Source organism: Choristoneura fumiferana, chromosome Z (genome assembly GCF_025370935.1).
Source record: "Choristoneura fumiferana chromosome Z, NRCan_CFum_1, whole genome shotgun sequence".
Classification (NCBI taxonomy): domain Eukaryota; kingdom Metazoa; phylum Arthropoda; class Insecta; order Lepidoptera; family Tortricidae; genus Choristoneura; species Choristoneura fumiferana.
In genome coordinates this window covers 28,426,319-28,447,795 of record NC_133472.1, presented here as the reverse complement: position 1 = coordinate 28,447,795, position 21,477 = coordinate 28,426,319, and the positions used below count along the sequence as shown (strand labels likewise).

The window sequence follows — 21,477 nt, the reverse complement described above, 5'->3', positions numbered from 1 at the left end:
CGATGACGTAACGTGGCAAGGGCACGATGCGCTGCATCTGTATCACAACACCTAGGTCGGTATGTAGGTATTTAGGCAGTTACTATTAATATCCGATGACCATGCAAGAATGGAAAAGTGTTCCATTCCTGCGGCTCGCTCACCTCGCTGTGAAGCTTGTCGGTATCGCTTCGACTACGAGCCACGAGGTACAGTTATAAATGTCATAGAGCCACATAGATCCCATTCTATTATGCACAATGCTATTTAGCTCTACAGCTAAGTAGGCGAGTTGATTTTGAATCATCGGTCGTGCCTTCCTTTCTATTTCGGATTCATCCTATAACCGACGAGAACCGAGATTGATCTTTTTATTAATCTGGACTGTGGCAAATTCTTCTCGGTAATCGAGACAAAATATACACAAAAAACACGTACCTACCTAGTATGAACTATAATACGTTCCTAACTATTGAGGCAATCCAAAAAAACTAAAAAGATTTTGTTGTGGTTGACTTCAATCAGTGTCCACGGTCGTGAATATTTCAGGAGGAACACAGACAGTTAAATGGGTGGGTATGTATAATGTTATGTTATGAACACTATGATTGAAATGCCTTGCGCCATTTAATTTTATATCAATGAACATAAATTGAGATAATATTTTATATCTACCTATCTAGCGCTAGCCTATAACAATCTCTGTATAGGTCATAGGTATGCCTATAGGTGCATAATAATTGTGTGAAATAGATATGTTGATGATATGTTGGTAAATATATAAACAGTTTGAATGTAGGTACCTATTAATTTGATCTATGCACACACGTAGTAGGTTGTAACTATAATAAAAGCTTTTGATTCTTTCCATTTCATCTAAGGTGAACCTCCTAATTTTAACTTATGTATGACTTATACCCTATACCCGTGTTACTCTATGTAAGTAAATTATGTGCATGTTAACATGTACTTAGAGCTTTCTAATCTTATAACTTAACCACAAAAATTCACAATTCTATCTCTATCCTCTCGCTCTCTTATTTAACTATCTGAGTATAATTATACTTAGGTAAGTTATATTATAATCATAACATAAATAGTAAACTAGGTAAGATTCCTTTGCATACTGTACTTACATATATCAGCTGTAAATAAAAAACAATCACAACAAATCGCATTATGTAGAGAAATGCCTAAGTATAAGTTCATCAGGTAACGAAACAACGCACGTCCTAATAAGATAAAGTATTTCACTATCCAAACGATGTTCGTTGTGTATGGCCTTACAGGTTATAAAAAAAATGTTGGTAGCCCAAAATAAATGACCTTCGCGCACTAGACTGCTTTTATCTATTAGTTACCGCCACCGCAGCGCCATGCGCCATGAATGAGCCCTGACACGGCAGCACCAGCACGGCACCGGCCGGCCGCCGTAAACCGACCAGCCGGCCACGCAAACACGGCAGGACGTCCTACGTTTAGATAACTGGCCGTCTGACGATCGCGACGAAAGAAAATTCACACATCCTGCCATCACTCAGACCTAGAAATTGTTTAGGACATGACCTCACCTAATGAGATGGCTAAAAATAGGTCAAACCACGCAAATGCGCGGGTTCAAGGTAAATAAAAAGACGTCTGGCATCTTCTGTAAAATTTCCAACCGAAATGGTTCAGGTAATTGTTTAATGTCATCGATCTCTCGTTTCAATCTCCTGGCTATTTATCTTGCTTCGTAAATAACCGCGTAGTCAAACAACCGCGTCGCGTCGTGACCTTTGGAAATGTTTTTTCGTAGATCGTTACGTAGTTTTATGTACAATTTGACCAAATCACATTGATTGGTTTGTGGCGCGACCTTTAAACTTGTAACCTGTATCACATCACATCACCAACTGCCAGCTAGAAGCCGGCTAGCACCAACCAATTAAAACTACCGCTTAATCCAATACTTAGCCTACTAAACTACTGGAACTGCGTTACCTACTTATTACGTTTTCAGTAAAATTAAAATGTTTAGTTCTAAGAGTCCATTGAAAGATAGTGTAGGTGATTAGCGTTGATAGTCAATAACAAAAGTAATTTTAATTCTTAGACATGTTTTTGTTTACATGGACTCATATTAGTTACTTAAAGGTTCTAATAATTAAATTATAAAAGTATGCTTTTGTATCTGGTAGGTAACTTTTTTATGCTGCGCTGTGAGTTTCAACGAGCAAAGTTCCGTTTCAAAAACGAAAAACGTACTTAGTAAATAAATGTAAGACAACGAAAACAAGCAGAATTAACGTAGGTACGACTACATTCAAAGCATATGATTTTTCAATCCCGGTGCATGCGCGAGAATCCAGCACCAAAGAGCAAGTAGCGATCAACTGCAAGAGTGCAATCGAAGATGAGGGGGTAATCTGCGTACGGGATGCACCGCGAGCCGCTCACCTGCGCGCGGCGCGCCGGTGCCGGCAGTTCCACGCAGGAACACGTCCTCGCACACAAACGTCACTACCGTCCACCCTCCAAAATATAACTCATTGTCTCGATACATGTCAAGTTTCAAGTATGTGTTTCACTGTGTTGTTTGTTCGCTAGATAAAGGCGAAGTGGCTAGCAGATAAGCTAATTCAGTGCTAAGGTGATGTCGTAAAAATACATTTGAGCAAAATTAAATGTTGGTAGAAAATCGAAATGTATACGTACATGCGTTAAGTCCGACTCGGGGGTAATTGAAGCCTCGACGCATTCAGGATCAGCCGTCCGAATCGCTCGCAGTCAGACAATTGTATCAAAAACAAGAAGGAACGAATGGATGCGGCCGGCTGTTTATAAACATTGGAATAGTCCAACGGGACGGAATGCGATCAATACCACGTCGAGCGCACTCCGAGCGGCCGGGGCCTCACCGGCCCCAACCTCACCTGCAACGCGGCTTGACAGCGTATGCACTCGCGCGGGCAGCGGACAGGAGGCAGCGAATGCAACGCGACGCGGGGAGCGAACGGAAGCGGTGTGCACGGACGTACGAAGCGGGCGGCTGGCGGCTGCCGTGTGTGCGCAGCCCTAGTTATTACGTCACGCGCCTTTGACAGCTGGCGCATCGCAGGCGGCGCCGCGGGCGGCCGCCGCGCCGTGGCGCCACTGGCGGCGGCCGCGATCAATATCGTGCGCGCGGCGGCCGGCCGCGAGGGCCGCCGCGGCACCGCGAGCCTTGTCTCACGACGCACCACACAGTACTTTTTATATACTGGAAATAGAGACCTCTCTCGGAAGCTAAAGAAAGCAAACGGCTAAGTGGCGCCCTCTGAATCTTTCGGTGTTACAATTACCATAACCTACATACCTATCCGTATATGTAGCACTGCATACACACCTATATATATGCCTGTTTAGATCATAATTTTCTCAAAATCGACTGCTCTACGGAAAAATAAAGTAGCTTTTTTTTCAAAACCAGTGTTTTATTATCTAAAGTGCCAAAAATGTAAAAACACTGTTTTGAAAAAAAAAGCTACTTTATTTTTCTGTAGAGCAGTTGAAATGTTATTTTACTGTTCTCCTGCTTATTTCAACATGTATGTAAATACAAACAGTATCTGAGACTAATAATTCATTAAACTACAGCAGGCAAGCAATAACATTTTCATTATCAATCAGAAATAAGGGATGTTAATAAAATAAAATGCTTTTATTTTAATCTATAACATTTATTAAAAACATTTTTTGCTTTTTCTTGGAAACTATCCCTCGGATCATTCGGTGCAACTTTACACACATGATTTTGTTTAAAGTTTTACAGTTGTTATATATAAAAAATCTTGTCACTAAATCAAAAATAACCTTTCAGATCACTTTTGTGCTCGTCACAACCCTCCAATCTCTCAAGTCAATCAAGATTGTTATAACCATTTTACAATATTCTTTAATATTGTTTCTTTCTAGATATTTTTTTAAAACTTCGGCTATGACGTCTTGCATTTCGGAAATAATTTTTAAGTTTTCAATTGGTCTTAAAGGCCTTTGTTCGCACGACGTTAATTTTTGAACCGACGAGCCTGTAATAATAAATGTTTAAATTTAGTTTTAGGTGTGGAATAAAAAAATTATATCCGTAGGTTATTAAAAATTATTCTTTGTTGTTCAACTGCCGTAAATCTTGCAAGTTGAATTTCCCCTTTCATTTTTTAGATAGACTTGAAATTTGGTATGGATATGTAGGTTGATGACTTGGATGACTATGCAAGTGCAGTTAGTTAAAAAAACACTGCTCTACATTATAGTGGGTTTAAATCTTTAAAAAAATTACCTGGCATGTGAAGAGTTGGTGTTGCAATATTGCTTATTTCATTGAAATGGCAGCAAAATCTTTCTTCAAAATGTGCATGGCAAACACAACAATATTTGTAGATATACTCATTCTTCAACTTCAGTATATCACTCCAACAGCAAAACCCATGTTCTAAAGCGCTCCGAGTCGGTCACTGGGTTTGGAAATCCATGCAAGGTTTTGTGTGAACCTGTTAAAGATACTTGTTTCATGAAATGCTACAAGACAAACCAAATATGGAAATATGAGATAAACAGTCCAGTTGGATTTCCATGGCACACACGGTGTCCATAGATAAAAGTAACACTAACCACTATGATATTCGGTAGTCAATACCATAGTAGGTATACCTTGTTTACTGTAATAGTTGGCGTGAGTGGCTGCTACAAAAATACAGCTGTCTCGTTCAATGCTGTTTTCGGTAGGAGATAATCATTTCTTTCCGGCGGCCACTTACGCAAACCAATACTCATTTCATCATCATCATTTATTGCGACATGTTCATATTATACAATTCAGGTGTTAAATAATTATGTTAGTAGGTACATACATGTTACCTGCTGGCAGGTATTGCAAACATAGAAACCGAGTAAACAAGGAAAGAGGTAAAGTAGTAAACAAGGTATACTCCATTGCTTAAAGACGTTGGGCTTATTCAGTTTCTGATTGGAGATCTCTGCATAATCAAGTCGCGCCAACAACTAAATTTCAAGCATTTGCAACAACAGGCAGTAATGATCATAAGGATTAAAGGTAAAAACCGTGCATTTTCTTAGGTATATAAATAAAAGAAATCTAAGTTAACAAACGTAATAGGAGGTACCTATTTTACAGTGCTCAATGCTGTTAATTTAAATAGGTACATACCTTTGTTTTCAGCACAACCGGGCGCAACATTTCTTATCAGACATGATGTTAATTTTACTGAAGTCCAATCTCAAACAAAAACGGCACAGGAGTCCTATCTCAAACAAAACAGACACCTCCTATCTACGCGACACAAGTCCTCTATCTCAAACTAAACTCGACACCAAGTCGGAGGAACAGTGTTTCAACTCAACGAATTATAGGAGATATCACCATATTCACAGAAAAACACAGAAAATGAAAATACACAGAAAAACTGTAACTAAATCGAAAGCATCGAAAGACGTTAAAAAGACAGTGTGACGTTTGGCATTAGTGTTGCCCAGTAGTGTTACGATAACTACCAAAAATTAATAGTCAATAGCGTTTTTTTTAATTGGCATTTTTTAAATTTTCTACTTTGATTTATTAATGTAAAGTATAATTTTCATTAACATTTACATAATTTTAAAGAATTTCAGCTTTCATTGTAGCTAAACTGTTTAATTATAACTACCAACCAGCGCCAAAGTTAATGGCAATATCTTCATAGAAGATTTTATAACTTAACAAAATTAGGTGGTAGGTAAATACGCCAGTTTATTCGCTGGCAATAGTACCTTTCTAATTTATTTGGATAATAATACAGCAGCGCACCTGAATCCTCTAGTTGTAACTGTAGATTATTATACTGCAATTTTGAAAGTATCAGATGACAGTTACTTATAACATGGGCGTACTCTTTGATATTTTAGGATAGCATGAAACTTCTTGCCAACGAAATATTGTTAAGATTGTGGCTCTGCGACGCACTTCGCACACTCGCACACCGCGCACCCTCCGCTCGAACTTCGAAGGCAACCCCAACAAAACTGCACAAATTTACGCTAATTCTGCAAACCAAACTAAAGCAAAATAGGGTACCTACCTACTCTCTATTAGTATATTACTTATTATATTTATAGTTCCTTCTCTGCGAATCAATGATTCGTAAAATACGATCAAACGACGACCAAGCCTTTGTTTGATATCATTGACATTAATTAATGCATAGTCACATTATAGAAATAAGTCAAACACATTCCACATAGGTCTCAAACAGCAAAAACACATGACTCTACCTTAACTCTACTATTACCATACAATATTTACCGTTGCAAAGTAAAGGGATACGAAAATCCTACATTATTAGTAAAGTATGGGCAAACAGATAGAAATTGGTTTTACTTAAGTAAGTAATTATGTAAATAACAGTGCTTTTACTGTAAGAGTGATTCATCCGCTCTCGTGCGCAGTAGCAGCTTCGCGAATAATTCCCATAATTTGTTTCATTGGGTAACCTACCCAGTGGTACATTATCATCATCATCATCATCCCAGCCTATTATACATCCCACTGCTGGGTACAGGCCTCCACTCAGAATGAGAGGGCTTGGGCCGTAGTTCCCACGCGGGCCCAGTGCGGATTGGGAACTCCACACACACCATTGAATTGCTTCGCAGGTTTGTGCAGGTTTCCTTACGATGTTTTCCTTCACCGTTAAGCTCGTGGTAAATAACAACTGCAATTTCGCATACGAATTTCGAGAAAACTCAAAGGTGCGAGTCGGGGTTTGAACCCACGATCCTCTGCTTGAGAAGCCATAGGTCAAACCACTCGGCCACCACGGCTTTTTTTAGGCGGCTTTTTCCAGTTGTACATATTTTATTGTAATTGTGTAACTAAATTTTTACTAGTACGTATTCATAATATAATCTTTAAATTGAACTCTATGCACGTAACTTACGAGTATGTGGGTAGCTAATTAGTTATATGCACTGATGTATACTGGTTATATGGATTAAACCGTGCTATACTCTGTTCCATCCAAGGGCAGGCGAAAAAACTTTGCTATGGACAACCTTTCGCATATCTTTCAACGTCATCTGAAACGATGATACAATAGTACATTGTGTCTTAAGGGCGGTAAATAAGGCATTACGAACGAGAGTCTATTAGAAGCCCGAAGTCGAAGACTGAGGGCTTTAATGAGTCGATGTTCGTAATTCTAGTACCGCCCGTGCGACATACAATGTTTTTCATTACATTTGCAAGTAACATTTTATATTTGTAAAAGAAAAAAAATAATTCTTCCAAATATTGGCGATACCTTAGGCTGTACTCTTGGCAGCGTCGCCCTCAACCTCCCTCGGCATGCGCCGCAACGTGCGTGTGCATGTGGTGGTCCATGTAGTCCAGCAGCAGCGCGCGCAGCGCCATCAGTACGGGCCCCGACTCATTTACCGACCTTGGGCTTCATGACAAGCACATTAAGGTCGAGGGTTTTATTTGGGGGGTTGCAACCAAGGTAGCCTGCATGTTACGACACTATTTACGAGCAAGTGTGATGAAAAAAGTTTTATTGTCTTGAGTGGCCACTAACAACCCATTCTTTGAAAGTTTTTACTAAGAGCAAATGATAAACAAGTGCATCGGACTAAATTAGTAGGTCGATAACCAAGGGTGGAAAGTGACCCATTTCACCGCGCCAATAGTTCGAGGGGAAATGAGTAATTTCACCCGAGTTAGACACTCTACCATTCATTTCGACTATGAGGAAAGTAAAATACTACAAAAAAATTAGAATATCATTAAATTGAATTTACTTATATCCAACCTCCAACGGTACCTTTTCGACCTGGCCACTTGCCTCGGCCGAGTATTAAAAAAAACGAGTTGGTCACGACCAATGACTTTATATACCTACAAAACTGGAGGTTGAACGCCGAACGAAGAAGTTTGACCTTTATTACTTATTTATATATTCCATCTCTTTCTTTCCCATTTCACGAATGACATCCATCTCTTTATTAACCTAACTAAAGAAAGATCAAATTTCTTGTTTTAAACGGATGTTCGGCGTTCAACCTCCAGTGTTGTATATAAGCTCCTTGGTCACGTCGTGCATCTAGATGGCCATGCCGAAATGTGAAAAAAAAAGTGTCATTACGTACGTAACTCAATTATCTTCGACTCTGTGGCTAAACGAAAAATTTAAAAAAATACTTTCCCCCCTAGAGATGAAAACGCAATTTTCACACCTCTCCTTCAGAAAAGTAACTTTTCCTCCCTGACAAGAGGGAGCAAAGTGCAACTTTTCTGTTCAAGGCTTTTCTAAGTGTTTTATTGAAAAAAAATGCCATTTTTTAATGTTGAGAATTGGAAAGCCACGTCATTTTCTATGCTGGTTATTCTTTAATAATATTTAGAATTTATTTTTTTAAAGTTTCTTAATGCTCGGTGTGAAAAGTTGTATGTCGACTCGGGAGCAAAATTATTTTCATCTTGGGCGTTAACACTTGAATCCCAATGTACGCCCTCTCCGTAAATACACCATTTTGCTCCCTTGTGACACAAATAACTATTTCCACCTGGCTATCTACCCATGAAAATTAAACTTTCCGAGCAGGAGAGATGAAAAATTATATACTTCTTCAATGTTCTTTTTTTCGCCTGCCGTTGGAACCGCCTGCACTCACGCTCAATATTTGTCACTATTTTCTTAGCTCTATCTTCGGTCCATCTATGTTCTTGTTCTCTTTATTATATTTCCTTAATTTACATTATACTCTACTCGTATACGGCCTTTTGAAAAACAATAGGTAAGTACAATTGTCTTATTATCTACGCAACTTTTTTTAATAACTACAAAATATTAGAAAAACAAAGATGAATGAAATCGGTAATACCGTTGTCAAAGTTATGAAGAAGAAACATACGAAGTTACATTTTTAGGGTTCCGGAGCCAAAATGGCAACTTAACTTACTTACGCATCAACCTGTGGTACATAGTTCGACAGCTCTTTTGAAAAGATAGTAAGGTTTGTCAAAAACTTTTTGGATTAAGTGAAGATTTCCGGAAATAATCGCTCCCAAAGTAGCAAAAATTGTGCCCCCCCCCCCCTCTATCTTGTAAACCGTTTGTCCAAAAATATATGCAAAAAATATGGAAAGGTAACGCTTAATAAATACTTTCAACGAAAATTGTTTTCAACATGATCGGATATACCTACGGTTTTTGAGTTATTGCCGAAAAACTGCGCTTCTCAACAAAAGGACGTTAAATGCCGTGAAGATACGCTCTTTTTCTGGTAATAGATTTTAAGACCGCAGTTAGTGTTTTAATTCTGTTATAAATAACGGACATAATATTACTTGATTTTTTTTCGTAATGGCTACGGAACCCTATCTTGGGCGTGTCCGACACGCTCTTGGCCGGTTTTTTGTAACCTTAGCTTTCTCTGTACCTTCCATCTGTGTGATAGATACCATAAATGTAACAATATAACACTTAATACTATTGTTTTTACTCCAACACGTTATCGAAAATACAAACTGAGACATGGATGCACAGAAAAACCAGAAAAAGAGACCAGCGCTGGGAATCGAACCCAGGTCCTCAGCAATCCGTGCTGATCCGTGTTCCCAGCGCTGGTCCCTTTTTCTGGTTTTTCTGTGCACCCATGTCTCAGTTTGTATTTTCGATATGGTTTCACGGGATACCCGTAAAAGTAACAAATTTGGAGTTGAAATAAAAAATACAAAAATACTCCAAAAAACCAATCATAATCCAACACGTTAGTTCAGAACTACAATATTCGGGCTCCACCAGACTCCCTTTCACTTCAATAACTAGTTTATTGGCCACGCTCTTGCAAGGATCGTATATCATGCTCGCATAGGTTGACTGAATGTCAACTTCATAGTAGCAATAGGTCTATCAGATTACTGCGCAATGTGTTTTCGTTGCTTATTATTAGGTTTGACACCGTGTTATTTTTGATATCCGTTAAGTTTAATTAAGAGGACAATCTACAGGTCAAATTAAGTTAATTTCTCTAAGACACTAGTGAGTGGCCTAACTCTTACTGCTTAAAAGATAATCAAGCAAGAGTTAATATAATTAATTATTAGCAGTAAAACACTGTAAAGGTCCTTAAATGTTTTTTTTTTTCAAATTCCACAACTAATCCGTGTTTAATTCACACATATTATTTAGCAAAATAAAGTTAGATATGTGGATTCTTTTATGCCTCTCTATGTGTCAAGTCAATGTCACTTGTCGAGTTTGTTCATTTTACAATTTAACAAATAACAAGGAGATAAAATCACGTTGGGTCATCGTTCATCCACCATTACTTCTCATATTTCGTTTTCTAGAATTTTTTTACCGTACAACGGCAAAACCTACTAGACACTGGCAAAATTGTCCTCCAATGGACAGAGCCATATTTTTCTAAAAATCTAATCTAATCTCTAACAATTAACAAAGAATATGAAGCTATTATAAGCAAGAAAAAAAGATTTTTATTTACAAAAAAATAAAAATTCGCGAATAAGTTAATTATCATGAGTCGTCTGCCGAAGTTAACGGATATATAAAAAACACGGTGTATATGTTATTATTGAAGACTTATAGAAAACGCTATACTTAGAACCTCACAGAACTACGCTTCATAATCATAAGTAATTTTTGTTTTGCACTGAAAGGACCAATATGTAGGCTTCTTAGTATTGACGTTGGTTGTACTCGTAACAGACAGACAGACGGACAACGTAGCAAGCAGTGATGAAGTTTCTCATTTATGGCTCCCTACATAACTTCATGGCCTATGCCATGAAGTATGTATGAAAGAAAATCCATTATTGTCCGCTGCTCTAACTTTTTACCCGACTTCAAAGTTCTATTAGTCTATAAGAGTGACTGTATCTACTAACAAAGCTATGGATTTTTAATCTGAAATAAAAATTATTATTATTATTATTATTATTAAAGAAGGAGGGTTGTGTTTGGCGCGTATGCATGTATGTATGTCTATTCCTATGTCCTCTCGTAACTACTCAATGGCTGACCCAATTTTGATAAATGGTATGTAATTGGATTCGTCTTGATGACGCAAATGACACTGGGTACATAAAATTCTTGAAAAATCAAAATCGCGGATTTTTGGCGCCAAATTGTAAGTATTCAAAAAAATATTTTTATTCAAACCTATCGAGTGGGGTATCAAATGAAAGCTTATCGAGTGGGGTATCAAATGATAGCCCATTCTAAATATATATAGTTTATAATCGTTTTAATATACCATTTTCACAGAAAAGTGCGAAATAAAATAATAAATTTAAAAAATCAAAAAACCGACTGCCTTAAAAATACTAAAAAGAAGAAAACAAGTCTAGTGGGCTAGAACTTTGTTAAGTAGCTAACTTAAAGTTCAACAGTCGGGACCCATTTAAATAGTGACGCTCAAAAATTATTACCTAATGGGTCCTGACTGTTGAACTTTAAGTAAGCTACTTAACAAAGTTCTAGCCCACTAGACTTGTTTTCTTCTTTTTAGTATTTTTAAGGCAGTCTGTTTTTTTGATTTTTTAAATTTATTAAATTTGCTTACTAACATTAAACTGACGAAGGAAAAATTAATGCAAGGAATGTTTTGTATGACCAGAATTAGGATGTGTGGTTGCAACAGTATATATATATATAAAGTACGTATGAAGACACGCTAGTTCTTAGGGGCCTGGTAAAGGGTTAACTTAAACACTCTGTATCTACTAAGTATTGTTCGTAGAGAGGAAAAATGAATATGACTAAAGGAAACTTTATAGGAAATTTTATGGAGCAACTTTTGTTTGAAGTACCTAAATTGAAGTAATCATAATGCTATTTGTACAAATATTTGAGATGAGGAAGAACCTGAGAAAAAGGTACCTTCAACCCCCCTTACACCCTTAGCACATCCCCCACCCTTGAGGACTTTTAGTATGTTCATCTGAATGCTGCAAGGTATAACTGTACCAATTTTCAAAACTACACGGATTTTTTCTCCTGATTGCCCATATTCGGATTGATTTGCTCCTATTATACGTGATCCCACCAGTGATGCTCATGGTAGCCAACGTGTTAAATATTGCAGTCAAAGCGCATAGTCTGTCCTTCAATAAAACTCCAATTTAATAGTATTATTATTACGTCATTTTATTATCTCTTTATGTTAATAATACTTGAACTTTACATGAAACGAAACAAATGGGACAAGTCCAATATTACCTCCAAATCGTGGTTAATATAAAATATGAAGAAATTGAATCGATTTCACAAATACTGTCAAGCTCTACTCGATTGGGTCATTAGCAGTCGATTGGATAATAACTTTAAAACATGATATAAACAGTGATATTAACACTGAAGTTACCGATTGGAGCTGCGAATGCCTAAAACAGTTCGGTACGCAAGCGCGAGAACTCAACGCTACGTATGATAGAGATCTTTTTATTTCAACAATCCAAACAGTTTTATTTTAATGATAACATTTATACATTTAAACGTCTGGATTGCTATTACGATTGGTTCAATATCTCTAACAAACAACGTTAATATAGAGCAGAGGTGTCACTAACAAGTTTATTGTAACCACTAGGGAAGCTTGTTAGCACAGAAACCGGCTAGAAGATGCGGAATAACACTTAACTGACCAACTGATACAAACATGACAAAAATAAAAAGTAATACATAAATAACTATAAAAGTATGAGTGGCAACGTTGTACATGCACAACGCTAAGATTATTCGATGATCATTCACAAAGATGTCGTAACACTTATCCATGAAACTGTAATCTTAATCACTATGACTGTTAGACTCTAATCGATATCGAGAGTATGAAAAAGGAGCCTGGCAGTGTCGCAAAACGATATCAAAAATTAAAACAGGTGATCAAAAACTTTTTCTACAAGCTTTACACACTTAGTTCAATAAAAAAGATAAGAATCAAGTTACCGTTTACTTTTGACTTTTGACTCTTGACTTGTCCACGTGTTTCAAACTAATTAGAATAAAATCGAAAAACAATTTATAAACGGTGCCATAGGCGCGGGCGTAGGGAGCATAAGTATAGTGTTTGCCGTTTTGGAGCGGAGTGAGACGATCTGTACAACACCGTGGTTGGTTGGCGGGGAAGAGGGTTCGGGGCTCAGTACACCTTCAGCTGGTTTTTGTCGTCGAAGCCAGCTGAGTGGCCAGCGTTCCGCACTATGAACGAGTTGCCGTCGAAGTGCATTCGCCTCTCGCCGCGACTGCCAAAATATTTTAAATAGGTCAGGCTTACTAGTACACTCACATGGTAAGGAACGGGCTAAAACTTTACAGTCTGTGACGCAATTTGGCAAGAGCCACAAGTTCACGACTCGGTAACCTACTCTGGCTAGCAAACCCCTGACCAACAGAGCTAGAGGTCATAGACTCGATTCCAGTAATGTTGACACTTTTGTACGTTGATGAATACATATAAATGTTATTAAAATTTTGGTAAAATATAGCTAGGCAACTAAGTAAATCACTAATCCCTAGCCTTCTAGCCCACGGAAATGTGTCTTCCACGTAGAATTAAGTACACTTTTACTACAGTTAGGGGCTGTTTCACCACCCATTGATTAATTTTATTTGACGGATCAATGTGATGCCGTCTCCGTCTATTCAAACAAAATAGTACAGCAGCACATTAATCCGTCAAATAAATTTAATCATTGGATGGTGAAACAGGGGGTTAGTCTATCACAAAAATTCCACAAAACGTTAAATCCCATCTTAAATAAATTCTTCAATTATATATAATTATAAATAAATTCTTCGATCTACTTTCACAACACGCATCTAGGTCTAATGTTGTTGTGCCTTTCGAATGGCAAAAATTAATCATCTGACCAGTGCAGTAATGTCAGTGTTTTATAATTTTAACGAAACCCGAAAATTAGATAGGTACTAAATTCACAGAGCGGACTAAATACATACCTACCTGATTACACATGTGATTAATCAGTGACACGTACCCGTAGTCCCACTAATTTGTCCAATCCGGAAATATTATATTTATATTTATTTTTATATAATATTTTATATAATATAAATATTATATTTTAGTACAAAAATAGGTAGATTAGGTTAGTTAGGCAACTTCAGTTGCCCGAAGGGAAAAATACCCAGAAAGAGGAGCTCCGTCGAAAAGCAGTTGGACAAACTATAGTTAAACCACGGGTCGGGAGGGGATTAATTAAAACCTTATACGTTGATCTTTTTACCTGACTGCCCGAAAGAGGGATATTTTAGGTAATGTGTTATTAGGATTAGGTTTTAGGCAGACACTTCCGTCATAGCCTGGTATCTGGCACTACCTATTATAATATAGAGCCTTTTTTCGGGCGGTTCGATAAAAACCTAGCTGACGTAGTTACTTAGTACCAAAAATCGCTAGACCAAGCGACTAAATGGCATTAGCAGCACTCGCTAAAGGGGCGACTAACCGAACAAACAGATGCTGGGTCTGGCCTAGGGATGCGGTGCAGTGCAGGAAGGGGCTGGTGATAGACGCGGAGCCGTTGCTGGGGCTGGTGCGCAGCTGGTACTTGTGGCTGCAGCGGTGGATCCTGCACGATCGTTCCATTTTTCCGTTCAGTGTCATTATAAGTAAGACCTTACTTACAAGGTCTTACTTATAATGACACGGAGACACTAAGCTAATCGTTTAAATTTAACACATTTTTTTAGATACTTTGAGTAATTATAAAAACTATTTGGTTTACTTACATGCTCTGTTTATGCTAAGGATACTATTGGAAATGTATTTCTCTTTTCAAGGTAATTTAAGTAGTACCTAATTTAAGTTTTTCTATTTATACTATTATGTAACACTGGGGAACATGATTTCTATGTATTGAGGTGGGCGTAAACAGCTGCGACTCAGTTTATACTAATGCAGCTGCTGACGAACTTTTTTTTTAAATAACCATGTTATTATGTTCAATAAAAATCAATAAAAAAAATATTGTCACACCATCTATAACCTTGTTTTTGTGTAGATAGTGGGGATACACTTGGAATGAAGTATGTACTTATTACTGAATGTATACAAATTTGTACGAAACTCCCAGTGTGCGAGTCCGAGTCTAATTTGGATTATAATTCGCGGATACCTACATGGAATAGTAGAGTAGAAAAAAATATTTGCTATATATTATGATTTAAGTGAATAGTAATAACAGTACAGAAGTACAGAAGACATACCGACGGACAACAAAGTGAACCTAATGGTCCCTTTTTTCTTTTGACGTAATATGAAAATACAAAATGAGATTTAAATGTTTTTGGTGGACTTGGGCGGACCAGTCTTAGACTTAGACCAGAAGCTTAATAGTTTAGTAGCTGATTTTTGGGGTTGGAAAATTATTTCTCCAAAATCGTTATTTCCTAGTAGCAAAATTTCCATTCGAGTAAATACTGCTAGGAAATAACAATTTTGGGGAAATGATGTAACCAATCGGTTTTTAGTAGCGTAAAAATGTAATAACTGCCAACTCTAGCTCAGGTTTATCGATTTAATTATATAATTTTTAAGACATTCGCTGCCGGTTGTCAAACCTGAAATTTTTTCAGGCACCGCGAACAAGCAAATTTTTGAGGTCGGCACTGGGCGAGTTACAAAAAACACAATGTGTGTTGCCTGCAAGAGGCTCAGTTTGAAATAAGTCAACTCGCCTGACAAGTCCATCGGCGGTTTGGCTGACGCGCACGTTGTTGATGATCCAGTTGTCGATGCCGTCGTCAGTGAGCCAGTACTGGGCGGCTTGCAGCAGCGACAGCGCCTCGTTCACGTACGATGGCCCGTGGCGGGACTCGCTGGGGACACGACACGATACTAGTCTAGTGACACAGCTTAGGAAACGATGCCAAACACCTGATGACAAATATTTATCGCCGTCGACCAGTCAAGTGGACGTATATTAAGTGGAAACTATCATGTACCGCGTGGGTACTGGGTAGTGTTAAGGTTCGGCAAGCAAAGTTGCTGCAAATGTTATGATGATATTCTCAAATCAGTCATGATTTCATCTTGAAACTAATTGTGAAATGGCTCCACCCTCGTACCTAATTCAGTTTCCAGGACTATCCGTATCCAATTCCTCCACGTCCACACTGTAAGAACACACACAAATCATCGGACCCATCTACCACCACCACCATACCACACTACACTGACGCGTTTTGAACTCAACCAGAGCTCAACTTCAGAGCAAATACACAACCTTTCACCATACTACCAGATGTTATGACTAAAATATTTTATTTTGAAGGAGTTCGAAGTCTTCATAAGTTCAGAGGCCCTGTGCATGGGTTTCGTGAGCTCTTATTATGAGATAGACGGCACTGAACTAGCCAGTCCCACCCAATGCGTGACACCCTCACTCTGCGTGTCATGGTCGGCCCTTTGAAATTAGTCCGTCCAGGCGACGCCGCCGGGTAGATTCATACCTATAATACGGATTGCGCCCGTCCTGCTAAAAGACCCAAATAATACCAATACTTACTTACTCAAAATGCACCATTACTTCACAACTTGCATTTTTAATGTTAAGTTTCTCTGGTTTAATTAAGTAGGGAAGGGGGAAAAAGAGATCACACCTGTTGCTTGCCCACTGTCACCTTTGATGTTTCCGCGCCTCATACTAAAATATTTGCGGCTCAGTAATGAATTAGGCACTAAAAAACTAACTTATAGAAGACGTTGAGCGTGAAGTCCTGACTCATGTCGAGGAAGGTGTCGGTGGTGGTGCGTGTGCCAGCCGCGTCCACCAGGTAGACCAGCGCACACTGCTCCGCCGTGAACGATACACCCTTGTACCACATCTTCGCATACCTGATGCCACAAATAACACTATATAGTCGCTATATACATTCAACAAGTATAAGGCATCGTCCCAATAGAACGTGAATGCGCGATCATCGCGCGAGTAAGCGATGCGACCAACGCGTGTGCGCGCGATCAAACATTGAACTCGAATAGGTGTCCCAGCTGACAATCGCGCGATCGCGCGATTTTCGCTAGATTAATTGTCAGTTAGGACACCTATTCGAGTTCAATACATTTGATCGCGCGCACACGCGATGGCAAAAACTGGAGGTCCTATCATCGCGCGAATTGACGACGCGAGCAAGCGAGCGCGGTGCCCCGCCGACGCAATTATCGCGCGAATTTCAATTAGGACACCTATTCGAATTCAATATGTTTGATCGCGCGTTCGTACGAGTAAAATTCGCGTGAACGTACGATGACCGCGCATTCGCGTTCTATTAGGACGATGTCTAATAGTCCTAATATGTACAATCTCCTATGTACAATTCGTATTCAAAACGATACGTGACGGTGAAAAGCGTTTAATGGGTCAAAATTCATATTTTAATAAAGTAAATTTACTTAAAACAGTGTTGATGGACCAAATTAAATCTTACAGTACCTACCTATACCTACTCCGTTTAATTAAAGGTTTGAATTAACGGTCAAATTGTAAGAAGTTTCTCGGTATTTCGAACACGAAAGGACTAAAAATACCTACATGTACAATACACAATTTTAAATAGTTTCGTTGTTTCATTTAAAAACGTGTGCAAATTTCACCGTTAAGTTTCAAATGTTAAAATAAATGGAGAATAATTAAGTAGTTTACCATTGTTTCTTTCAAATGAGCGTTTATCTGGTGACTGATCATGGGCGCCGAACAAAACAAAGATACAGAATAAAACCATAATAATTATAAGGATGGGTACACTCCCTAAATGTAAATGAAAGGACAAAGTAGGTATATTATTTACTTGTTATTCCCTTGTTGGTGACGAGCTTGAATCTCGACCCGGGATCCGTAGTGGTAGACGCGGCCGTTTGGATGTATGAGCGCGGCGGCGGCTCCTGACCGCGACAGCGCCAGAATAATGTTGTTCTTGGCGTTGGTAACGCGAACAGCGCCGTCGATTGTCATGTCCACCCTATACATCGACATAATGTAATCAATATACTTTATTGGCGCGGCCCTTATCGTAAACCAAAGGCACATAACATGTAGAGTTGTCAAAAAAGTACACTCACTTGACCCTATCTCTGAGCCTTAGACACACAGTTCCATGTGGAGTCACTGAAGCATTATATCCTGCGCCTCCAACCTCAGTCACCTGCCATTCAGATAATTTACATTAAACATTTTCATATCATGATGAAAGAAATCCTGTCGCATTCTTTCTACGTTTGTCAAGTTATACTGAAGCATACCTCGAGCTCCCGCCAAGTGTCCGCGTGGTAAATATCGTCTCCCGGGTAGAACGGAGCTTTGCGTTGTAAGGGCGCGCGCCACGGGGGCTGCCAGCCCGTGGCGCCAACCAGCTCGGCCTGCCCCAAGCCACCTTCCAAGAACTTGCTATAGTCTTGGAAAGCGGACAGGTTGGACTCCTCCTGCCAAAACATATGTCTTCACAAATAGTTTTAGATGCGAGCTACTCAACCGTAAAGTATATGTACATTAGACTAGGGTAACAAGTAGACTAGGACGCTGAGTTAACGATGAGAAACGAGATGAGTGAGTCTGCTAAACATGTTGACATTCATCTGTACGTGACGTCAAGCACAAGTACTTTTCGCAAAAACTGGCAAAGAAGTTTTCGGAGTTTTAACGTGTTAACAGTAAGTACTGCAAGTTAACCTACATATATATTATTATTGCTATATTTATACCTGATTATAAGAATGTGCTGTGTAGACACTCCTGGGGCGGACAGGCATGGTCACGTCCTTTCTAAAATCTGCATTAGCCATTTAAAAAAAATCTGTAACTTTAATCCGGTCTGAAGATTCGCTATGTAATAAAATACATGAACAACGTGACTAACAGCAGTGGAAAACACTACATAACATAAACCATACTTCCCGATAGGTGGATTTGATAGTAAGTAAAGTATTGCAAAGTCATTTGTCATTTATTTCCCTTTATATTCGAAATTTAATTTATTTCTCTGAGGCGATGACATTTTGATATTGCTTGTTTACAAAGGCTGGCTTACTGAAGAAGGTTGTTAAACGTCAAATTTATATGACTGAATCATATCTCTTTGGACTGAGTTGATAGTGATTGGATGCAACCTGTAACACTAAAGTATATAACTCGCTTCGCGCCTGGTCGTCATCATCATCATTAACAAAAGCCGCACTCGTATCGGTTGCGTAGATAGTAGCATAGTAGTGTCACGTCTTCGCGCCTCGTAAAATCAGAAAATGTTATATTTCGCTCCTCATGCCACGGTATAAGTAATGGATGTACCAAAAGTTTACTGCTTCGGCGGATTTACCTATACCATGAGGTCTTTGGGCGATTAGGAGAAGAGGGTTTGATGCGAGAGTCGAAATGAACTATTTACATGAGGCCTATAAAGTATTCTTACTTAAATGCTATTAGTTAACAATTTTCGCAGCCATCGAGAACAATGTTTATGGTTTGATGGTAGGTACGGTATGTAAATCGAATGTAATTTATTATAATGTGGATCAATAAGATCGATCAATCAACAGCATAATGTTGACAACGAGAATTGCAGCACGCTGCGCAAGCTTAGCGATAGAGGGGTACACGGTACTTTACTTACTGTCAATGATGGCACACTGTGTAGGCTGGAGCGTAGGGCGACAGATTTTAAGTATTTCACATTTTTTTTCATTATTTAGAGGTGTAGTTTATGTTTTTCTTTTATCCATGTAATATTCAGAAACTGCATGAGAATTTCGATCATCCCAATCCACGCGTGTTAAAATTGCAGATAGGTACGCATCCAGTACCTAATGCACTGATAGGGACCTTGACACACTGGATGCGCTCCTCGCTGGGTCCTCCGGTTCAGTAAGTCATATTTTTTAGACGACCAGATGGCATAGTGGTTAGAGAACCTGACTACGAAGCTTGAGGTCCCGGGTTCGATTCCCGTGTCGGGCAGATATTTGTATGAAAAATACGAATGTTTATTGTTCTCGGGTCTTGCGTGTTTAATATGTAACTATTTAAGTATGTATCTATCTATATAATTATATTTATCCGTTGCTGAGTACCCATAACACAAGCTTTGCTAAGCTTACTTTGAGACTAGGTCAATTAGTGTGAATTGTCCCGTGATATTTATTATTTATTTATTTATATCATGACGACCGGATGGCCAAATGGAAAGATATACATATTTATAGATCAGATTAGTTTTTAGAAAATAATTTTATTGGCCCTGCTTGCAGTCACCCTGCAAGCAGAGCCCTCATGCATGCAGACTTAGAGCACATTGTGTTTATGTTACAGGTACAGGCCAAAAAACTACATAGTCTTACTTAAATACCATTGAGTTGATGCGGTAAATGCCCTTCGTTTTTTCTATACTGTATACTTACTAATATACTAATAATAATAATAGACTCTGAGGTGCCGTATTATAGGTATGTCCCTGCGCCAGTTCTCGAAAATGGTCGTGCCACGCTCTATTGGTATCGATCTGTCATCACGGACAGGACTATTGTAGCCAATAAACCTGATATCGTGCTGACAGATCGATCAAACCGTCAGGCAGTGCTCGTCGACATCACCATCCCACATGACGAGAACCTCGTGAAGGCCGAGAAGGACCAACTCAGCAAGTTTTCAGATCAAAACGATCCGAGTATCATTTTGAAGACCGGTTTTGTGAGTATGGTACGGTGTACGTATGTAGTGTAAGTATGGTGCAGTGTAGTATGGAGACAGTGTTCAATTATTCAAGCTCGCATCATAACACAAACATCTATTACTAAAATTAGGTAGTTAAAGCCTATACAAATTGCTTAGTTAATGACAGATTCATATGAGTATGTCAGATGACAGAGCCTAGATTATTTCTTCTTTTGGTCACTATAAGCGCTGCGATAGATTTCATTACCCCCACCTAGTACTTCGCACCCTCCCATCCCATACGTCAAGACCCACATAGGTTAAGTTAGAATAGCGACATTTGATTTGTACGAGCGAGCGAAGCTAGTGAGTAAGACGGTTCGGAGCAGAAGCGACTCGGATAGGTTAGGTTCAGAAGGCTAAGGCGGGAGCGAAGCCAAGCGTAGCTCCCGCCTTAGCTTTCGATGTTAGGTATTTTTTATAGCAGCTCGGATAATAAAGTTAATAGATAGATTAGTAATAGAAAAAAGCAATTTTAATCAAGCATAATCAAAATAAACACTATTTAGTATGGCGTTTGAATATTCTATTAAATAATATTATTGCAATTAATAATATGGAAAACAATTCGTATTGCATTCGTATTATTGTGCCATCTAATTTTCGGGAAAATAAGAATATATCAAATAAATTTTCTAGTAAACGAAATATTCGTGCAAATGAAGTTTCGGGCATAATGAACTTCGGGAAAATGAAATTATAGCATATAACTTTCGGCATACAATAGATACTTAACC

General features: G+C 38.6%; 2 protein-coding genes across 3 annotated transcripts in view; both read right to left on the bottom strand.

The window, feature by feature from the left end:
* The window catches only part of LOC141433436 (uncharacterized), a 35,825-nt gene extending 32,772 nt beyond the window's left edge, over positions 1 to 3,053 (bottom strand). The window contains exon 1 of one of the 2 annotated variants that reach the window (XM_074095476.1): positions 2,677 to 3,053. The gene's annotated coding sequence lies outside the window, so the exon portion shown is untranslated. The remainder of the gene's footprint in view (positions 1 to 2,676) is intronic. The other variant, XM_074095484.1, reaches the window with a different exon arrangement.
* A 9,085-nt stretch (positions 3,054 to 12,138) lies between these two features.
* On the bottom strand, positions 12,139 to 19,026 carry fest (wurstfest). Its single transcript, XM_074095467.1, has 8 exons — positions 18,739 to 19,026; positions 18,280 to 18,459; positions 18,100 to 18,182; positions 17,829 to 17,999; positions 16,732 to 16,875; positions 15,717 to 15,857; positions 14,486 to 14,608; positions 12,139 to 13,261 (listed from the first exon to the last, which is right to left on the bottom strand). Exons 1-8 carry the CDS (start codon positions 18,817 to 18,819, stop codon positions 13,159 to 13,161), a joined length of 1,026 nt encoding a protein of 341 aa, XP_073951568.1. The 5' UTR covers positions 18,820 to 19,026; the 3' UTR covers positions 12,139 to 13,158.
* Positions 19,027 to 21,477: the final 2,451 nt, after the last annotated feature.